The sequence below is a fragment of the Rhododendron vialii genome, chromosome 3a, assembly GCF_030253575.1.
Source record: "Rhododendron vialii isolate Sample 1 chromosome 3a, ASM3025357v1".
In the NCBI taxonomy this organism is placed as follows: domain Eukaryota; kingdom Viridiplantae; phylum Streptophyta; class Magnoliopsida; order Ericales; family Ericaceae; genus Rhododendron; species Rhododendron vialii.
The window spans coordinates 1289631-1298516 of NC_080559.1; the positions used below are offsets into that span (position 1 = coordinate 1289631).

The 8886-nt window shown below is 38.2% G+C and overlaps 1 protein-coding gene across 3 annotated transcripts; it reads right to left on the bottom strand.

Moving 5' to 3' along the window:
• Nucleotides 1-1805: 1805 nt before the first annotated feature.
• LOC131320797 (OVARIAN TUMOR DOMAIN-containing deubiquitinating enzyme 4-like) lies at nt 1806-7821 on the bottom strand. 3 transcript variants are annotated; one of them, XM_058351657.1, is made up of 6 exons: nt 7564-7821; nt 5455-6113; nt 5199-5320; nt 4003-4043; nt 3495-3593; nt 1806-2231 (listed from the first exon to the last, which is right to left on the bottom strand). In XM_058351657.1, exons 2-6 carry the CDS (start codon nt 6038-6040, stop codon nt 2057-2059), a joined length of 1023 nt encoding a protein of 340 aa, XP_058207640.1. In that variant the 5' UTR covers nt 6041-6113; nt 7564-7821; the 3' UTR covers nt 1806-2056. The 3 variants fall into 3 exon arrangements, with proteins under 3 accessions (XP_058207640.1, XP_058207639.1, XP_058207641.1); XM_058351656.1 differs by lacking the exon at nt 7564-7821 and adding an exon at nt 7382-7520; XM_058351658.1 differs by lacking the exon at nt 3495-3593 and having other exon boundaries at nt 7564-7805.
• Nucleotides 7822-8886: the final 1065 nt, after the last annotated feature.

The following is an 8886-nucleotide window of genomic DNA, read 5'->3' on the forward strand; positions in this document are numbered from 1 at the left end:
GGCTTCTACAAAATCTTACTATGGTCAAGAAAATCTATAATCTACCATTTCACAATTTAAGAGATAACCGGCTCTCGAACACCTAACTCACCTCCATTTTGATGAATATTGATAGCTTACCGTATGGATTATGCAATTATTACCATCGATTATTGAAATGAAGACATTTTAAGACTAATTTCAACTTAATTAGGATTAGGATTAGGATCGGTCCCCTCTTTTCTTCAGTACTTTAATGAGGGGGGTGAATTAAAAGCTATCTCAACTGAAGTTATTTTAGTGATACAGAATAAAGTACACGCAAATAGTCAAACTCTTTGGCAGTCTTTGCACTTGCAGTGAAATGATACTGAAAGATACAAGTCAATGTTTGCAATTAAAGTAAGGCAGTGTTTGTGTGGAGAGAAACATGAACACGTGAGGCAGCCAAAAAAAAAAAAAATCGAGAATGTGCGAAGTGTTTTTCGAAAATATTTCGTTTATCACAATTCAGAATTATGAAAGCGCATAACCAAACAAGCGAGTAAAGGGTCCTGCTAAAAAACCTATATATGACCCAACTCTCTTCCATTTAGAAAAAAGGAAAAAAAATATTCCTAACTCCCAAAATTTTCTTCCATGTGATTCGGTTTTTTTTTTTTTCCACGACTAGAGAAAATATTCTTAGTTTAGATGTTAAAGAGAAAAATAAAGATTACTGTCAATCATTTGATATGAGATTCGAGCCTGCACCCTGTAGATAAAGAAGTTGAAACAATGTCATTTCCCGTACAAATGTCTTGACATTAAACTTGTTGGGTTAAAGAAAAAATGAAACGGTAATGAATTACCATAGTTGAATAAGTTTTTATTTTATTACAGAAGTCATTTATTTATTTTTTTTCCTTCTACTAAATTCACACCCAAACATAGCAAAAGGCCACCTTTGACTTTTAAGTATACATGTGGCTCAAAAGTTTTTTCTGCTTGTCTATTTCTTTTGCGTGTGAGATTGTAGTCCACAATTACAGTATGGGTGCGCGAATGAAAATGGACTGGACTGGGGACCAAAAGAAAAGCCCAAACCAATAGGTCCTGGACCTCTCTGAATTGATAATTGTCTTGTTTAGGGTGCTAACATCCTCCCTATAGGCGGAGGAAGGATAATAAATAAAAAATACATTAATTTTTGAAAAATGTGTATTGATATCTATGAAAGTGTATTAATATCCATGAGATGTGTATTTATCGTCCGCAGACAAAGGTTAGTAGGACCGGACCGGAGCTAGGAAAATCTAATACGCACCGTGTGTGGCAGGTCACAACTCACGCAACACATCTGGAACTCGTGGTGACATGACACAGACTGCACAGAATAATTACTCCCTGAGTAGATACTGGCGTACATTTTTTACGAAGAACATTTTTCCCTGCACAACCATTGTCCATTGATGCATGTACACGAACACAGATGAGCCCACAGGTTGATCCCTCGTTATTTTGCAAACTCAGGTGCATTAAGCGATTCTGAACACATTTATTTTCGTTTTGTACATCCGTGCTTGTGCACATAACATTCCCTTTACCAAGAGAGAGTGCCTCTTTCAACTAATAAGTCGATGGTATTTGGGAATAATTTCTCTTTTGTCAGACGGTCGAACTCAGGACCAGAGTAACAAACCAACCACACTAGCCGTGGTGTTCAGTTTTGAGCTTAACTGAAAAGCCAAAAACGCAGAAGTGATCGGATAACCAAATTATCTTGTTCCACTTGCAACTGCAAATATTCCACCTCCTGCAGATTTCATTGTCCCAGTCCCAGCAACTTCACTCAATCAGAGTGCAATACAGCATGGTAGAAGAAAGTGAAGATTTTCATCTTACTACAGTCACTAATACAGTACACAAGTGCTGCTCCATTTGGACCATTTCAAAGCCCCAGGATACAGTATGAAAACACAAATGAGGAAATAAGAATAACAAATAGTGTTAGGACTTTTATTATTAACCTTTCTTCTCTACGTAGTACTGATGCCATTACTCGCCTCTATTTTTCCTTGGGGATATATGATTACTACTAGAGTCTTGATGGGGCACCCTTCTTCCCTGGAATCTGCAACGCGTCGTAATGGCCAAAGCCATGATACAGTACTTTGATGGGATTCTCCTTGCCATACTGTTGTTGCCCATACTCAGCAATGGTTATCAACCCGCCTGAATCCGGATCATGCATGAATACCGTTATTGGCATCCTGCAGTTATGAGATCGTTAGTTTGGTTATGGTTAGTGTAATTTCATCAGTACTTTGGTCTATGAAAAGATTTGTCTTCTTCACATATCGTCCCAGGTGCCTAAACTTGAAAATATGTTGTCTGGGATTTGCGGGTGGCCCTTTCTATTGAGAGAGCAGATAGCTCTTCTCTTTACTCGATCAATGAAGTTCTAGTGGATTTCGACCTCTACTCAGGATTGAATCTAAATCTGCAGAAATGTGCAGTCTTCATTGGGGGTGTTTAATGAGCCTAAGGTTGAAATGGCATGAGAGACAGGTTTTGTCCTTACCCATCGGGTCCCTTATATAAAAGGTTTGGAGATGGTGTTTTTTCTTGATCGGCAACAAAAATTTTATAGAGTAACTCGACAAAGGGTACATCGAGAGAAGGCCAAATACTAGCCACAAAAGATTGAGGCAAGGTACAAGACCAAGAGAAGGTATGGGGATAGTGTTGTGAATTATCTTGGAAGATCCTCACAAGCCAAAGTCTCTTCAAAAATTCAAATGGTGAGTGGAGACGACCTAGGGCAAGGAATAGAGTGACTCAGACCGTTTTGGCTCAAACCCCTCCTAAACAAAGGCCAGATGAATCTAAAATAGGCTGTTTGGTGGCGCCCCACCCAAGTGGGGAGTACTCTATGAATTCTGCATGGGAGTCGATTAGGACCGGTGCAATGTTTTTAAGTTGGATTAGTTTTTGGAAGGGCCTCATGTCGGGTGATTTTGTCCCGGTCTTGAGTTGTCTGTATGCTGGGGTATGCCCTTTCGCTGTTATTTTCTTGGTTTGTGGAAATGGGATTTACTAACTACTTAGTATCAATCGCTGAAGCATAGATTCAATACTAGAGCAATCAAAAAACACAAGGCCAAATGTGAATGAGAAAAAGGTTTTATAGGTAAAACTACCGCCATAAGAGGAGTAGTAGTAGGAAAACAACTCTCAGCTTAGAACATCTCCTACCCTCATTGTAAATTCTTTTTGAGTGCACCTTATCTAACTGAACATTGCTGCTGTTAGTTTACCCGAAATTTTCACTCTCAGGGCAGTGATCCAAAGATCATACAAACCAAGATTGGTGACTGGATCAAGTCACCAAGCATCTGCTTTGCCTTTGAAGATAATCAGCTGACTTGATCTCATAGATTTCAAATACATGTTAAGTTTGTTAACTATATGGCTGAACAGACACAACTGAGAGAGAGAGAGAGAGAGAGAGAGAGAGAGAGAGAGACACTTACTGGAGAACATGTGAAGCCATGAATAATTCAGGCTCACCTCCCCATACATGTGGCTTCCGCATTTGTGATACGTAAGTATCAAAATTTCCCTCTACAAACCTAATCACATTGGTAGACATAGATACATCCGAGCCATCAGAAATTCAGAGATATACCTTGGTTATGTTTCATCTCTTCAACAAGTTTAGTAATGAGCATAATGGCCCTATTTTTCTGATGGAGAGAAGAACCTAAATTTAGCATTTCGGGAAATTTCCAAACGAACAATTTCAACAAAATCTATCAAATGCTTATGTTACTATGTTCAATTCTATGTATTCCTCTATCCATAGAATACATTGAATGTACAAAAATTGCTGTAACAGAGTTTCTCTTATTTGCATTAACAACTACTCTAGGAGGAATGTTTCCATGCAGGGCTAACGATTTAATAACTATGTAGCTCCAGATGAGTAAAAACGAAATCAGAAAGTTACGTTGCAAGATTGAAACAGCTCAGAGGACTAACCACTCCGTCTCTGTTCGTCTTTTAACAAATTCATCAGCCACCTGAAAAAAATAAAGAACAGAAAAGATCAGCATCTTGAATGCACTACACAAATAGCTGGATACTGCAAGGAAAGCGAGTTCAACATATATAGTGGGTCTCGCATAAATTACGTTCTGCACACATTGAACGGTTCGGATTTTCAAAATTTGATCGGGAAATGAAAGTCCCTCATTTTGTTAAAATGAGGGATCCCTCACTTGAAAATTCCTCTCTCTCTCTCTCTCTCTCTCTCTCTCTCTCTCTATATATATATATATATATATATATATTCCCATCTTACCAAAAAAAGGCTCTCTCTACACGTAAATATGCGAAACATTTACTATGTTACATGAAACCCAACTAGAGTGTCCCTTGTGGGTACATACCTAGGATTGGACCCATAAAACTCAAACTCCTAGGCATGCCAACTTGGCTAAAAAAATTGTGGCAAAGAAGGCAATTAGCTCACTGTACACCATATAGCAATTATCCAACATGATGTAAATGACGACAATGATAAGAACAAATACACAAATATTAAGTGATATGAAATGCAGCTACAAATGAACTTAATGTACTTTGATTCAATGTGTTCGATTTTAAGTGATAAACTGTGTTATCAAACAACACTGAATGCTGAAACTTTCAGATTCAATTAAGTGGAAGAACGACCGTGAAAATAGTCAAAAAAGTTGTGGGATATCAGGCACATACCACACCCTTGATCAGGCACCAAGCATCCGACAGGGGTACTTAATTGTAGGAGTCCATGTAATATAGGTTACTGATGCCCGCATAACAATCTCCTCTAAGAAAAAACAATAACATACACGGGACAATTTTGCTACCTCAATTTGAGCATCATGCCTTCAAAAAAACCATGCCTATTCCCTACTTAAGTCTGTAAACCCTACACTTTCTCCCACCGCTACGGACTGCATCCCAGTTGTGAAGAAAGTGGAAATATTTCCCATGGTGAGAGTCCCAGTATATGAACCAGCACAACGGGTATTAGTTTACCACTAGAATGAAGTTCTGATGTGTGGTCATAACTGAAAAGTACAAGCATGTAGGACTTGTCTAAAAATTGCAGAGTGATTTACTAGAAATTTAAGTGAAAGGAACAAACAATCTTCAACATGTCATTATGATCTGAAGGCATGTGAACGCACTCTAGCCCGTAAATCATCTGCTAATTCCCTCTGAAGGCTCTCATTTGGAGCAGGTTTCCCTGATCGTAGACAAGCGCCATGAGCAACAGAGCGAAACAAACATCTTCCGTCCCCTGGTATGCCTGTACGCAAAGGAGCATTTATTAACATCAAATTACAGCCGCTGGAAACATCATCCAAAAGTTTGTGGAAAACGTTGAAGCACAAAAAGAAAATAAAAAGAGAGCGCAAGTCGTGGTAGTAACACTCTGCTCACCAGTTATAGAGTAGTCAGTGTAGACTTTCTTCCCATGAGAAAAGGTGACAGATGGGTCTTCTTGGTTGTCCTCTGAATGGGCAGCTTCAGCATGTACTGGTTCAGAAGTCGAATTACAAACCAATAGTCCACCAATTAAGCCTGCAGATGCACATCCTCGCGGCCAAGATAGTGGTCCCACGTTACATTTTACTTTGTGAATAATCCCTAGATTTGGAACCGAAAGCTTGAACTTCATGTTTTGGCACCCAGATGAAAAATCAAAGCATATCTTCTGGGGTTGTGTAGATCTAACTTCACTTTCAATAGTTAGAGAATGCCAGTTGCTCCTCTGCGTTAAACTGAAAGGACGAAAACAACTCCCCTGTGATGCTTGGAAGCCAATAAATGATGAAAAAGAGTTTGTCTTGGCAAAATATTTGCCACTATATTTCAGCTTGGATTGGCCACTGGAAATACAGAAACCACATGATGTGGTCGGGGTTTGAAAAACGATTCCATTTGTGTGGTTACTCATCCGTCTTTGTGCACACCCTCTCAAGCGGACCACATTTTTCACATAAGAACTGAAGCGAGAACAAACCATTATGTTGGCATAACCATAGGAGACCCAACGCCTCACAGCCACGGCACCTTACGTGGCCAAACTCAACACACCACTGCACAGCAGAAACGCCACTTCATTACCAATCTTACAGGAAAAAGAAAAATAGGGGATTAGTCTGAATAGATTATTAGTGAAAAGAATTAAAGATCTGAGTTCAGGACTCTTAGTCAGTCAAAATCGCAACTTTTACCAATTCGAAGGCAAATGGATCTAGTGGGCAGAATTGAGAACTGTAATATTCAAGGGAGGAAGGTCATTTCCCTCGGGTTCAACATAAAATTTCAAAATCTCTGCTAGGTAAGAAGGTTATTTCTACAGAGAACAAACTAAGTTAGGCATCTGTATAGGTCCTAGAAGAAAAAAGTGTGAATATGCCAATATAAATACTATCTATTTTCTGAACCCATTACGATAAATGATAAAATAACTATTTTTCCGCAATGGTCGAGGGTTTAAAACCTCGTTCAATCTTTCAATACACAAGTCCAAACGGAATCAAGCCACACTTATAATTTTGCCTCATTCTACTTAAGTATTATTGTTGTTGCAATAGATATCTGACATCAAAACTCATGCCAATGCAAGATTTGAAACACTCTGAACTCCCGGTGGTTGACCAGATTGAGGAGCAAAACGTTCAACGTTTTGTAGATGGTGAGACAATAAGAACAAAAGCATAGAACTAGAGCAGCCATTTTGGCCCCAGAGACGGCTTCACAGCTATGGACCTATGGCTAGAATGTGACAAAAATGTACTAGTTGTGTTCTTTGCATCTTAAAGTCTATTCTAATTTGACATGTAAACTTGCTACAACTCATAGTTGGGAAGTATTGAGGTTAATCAAATAAACGAAAATCTAAAATAGGTTCAATATAGCCTCTACGGTTGTGACATGACCAAGTCCTTGAAGCAGATAGACCAAAGATCAGAAAAGATTGGAATGAAATGCTTTCTAATGGACACAAGCACAAATACTACTGTAATTGAGGTGAATTACCGAGTACCAGTATGTATGACAACAAAATTATAAACAGTAATATGCTCTGACCGCGTAAATTGTGAACAGCATAAATCAAGGAGTATTTTGATGGACAATTTGCATTTAAAAGATTTAACCAGAACAAATGTCTCGCAAAAGTGATTCAATTGGCCGGATTTGGTATATGTAGCTGTGAAATCGATAATAACAATGAAATTGGAATCCAGATATTTCTTCTCAAACTGGATAAAAAGAAATCCTTGATTAAACTAGCAACTGAATATGTCCAGAACATAAATGAAACTAAAAGTACAAAATGGGGAATTAAGTGAAATGAAACCTGTTGAATCCTCAATTAGCTAGGAAAAAACGCCCAAGAATTTAGAAGGAAAACATACAATAAACCCAGATAAAGTAAGTCTTCCAAAAAAAAAAAGAAATTTGACAAATTTGACAATGAAACCAAAAGAAAGCCAGAAAGATTCCAGAAGAGGAAGAAAGGCTCTTCAAGTAAAGAATTACCTTTGACAAAAACCTCGGAGACGTTTGAAGGAGAAATGGGATAATCTTGTTGAGGTCCGGTTTGGATGAGCTAATGTAATACTCCAGCAGCTTAACTCTCCGTGAAGGTGAAGTCTACTGTGTATTCGACTCTCTCGAAGACTCCAGCACATATGGACCATGGATATGGTCCCCCTCGTCTGGGTGTCGGAGGCGTAGTCTGTACGGTGCCGTAGTCTGTACGTGCCGTTTGGATGTCAACAGGACACATAGGAGTCCAGAAACTTCTATAAACTCTAATCAAGTGTATCGACCAAAAAGTTCGTTAATTCACGGAAAGATCCCTCCATCTTTCAAAGTACGAGTACAATATACTCCTAGTTGAAAATTTGCAATTTCTATTTTCTTCCGGAATTGATTTTCACATTCTATTTTTTGTCATACAAAGTTACACATTCTTTATTTTTTGTTTTTTAGTATCAAAAGTGTATGTATTTTATTTACTAAAGACAAAAAAAAAATTGAGTGTAGATGTAAAAAAGGAGAGTATAAAAACCAATTCCCTTTTTTTCGAGATAATGTGCAAATGTCGAAAGTATCGATTTCTGTCGACTAACGGGTCATTTTCCACGTACCAACGGTGGGGCGTTTCTTTCAAGCTTGTCAATTAGCTCTTCAGAAAGATAATTAATACTACATTCTAATGTTGTTTATGAATTTCCTGTGAAACGAAAAAAAAAATGCACTTTATATGTGAAAAGTGAATGTGTTAATAGTTTGGTAATTTTCACGTATTTTAAAAACACCGTAACATGAGTGCAAGAGAATAAAAAGAGAGCACAAAAATCGTTTCCCCTCCATATCCTCTCTCGTTTGCAGTTATGAAAATTAGTTGAAAGAGATGTAGTATTTTTTTTCTTACCTTTTGTGATTGGGGTGTAATAGAACTGCTAATCATCTGTTGTATTTTGCGTTTTTCTCCTAGTGGATATGGGCCGGTTGCTAATGGGCTGGCCATTTCTTAGGATGTTCGGGTCTGCTCATTGTCTCTTGTAGGCTAGAAACTGATGGAGTCTTCGTATCGGCCCACTTTACCACTCTGATGAGATTTTAGTTTCGGTCCCGACATAGGTGTGGTGGGAACGCCTACAATTAGTTAAGGGATGTGACGGTACAATACTTTCTAACAGTATGGCTGAGCTAAAAAAAACGAAAGTTCAAACTAATCCAAACCGAATGGTTTGGTTTGGTTTTTTAGTAGTGTTGCTTGGTTCCAATTTTAAAATATCAGAAACAAGTTAAATGGTGTGGGCTGTGAATATACTTGGATGGTTCAGATTCCAA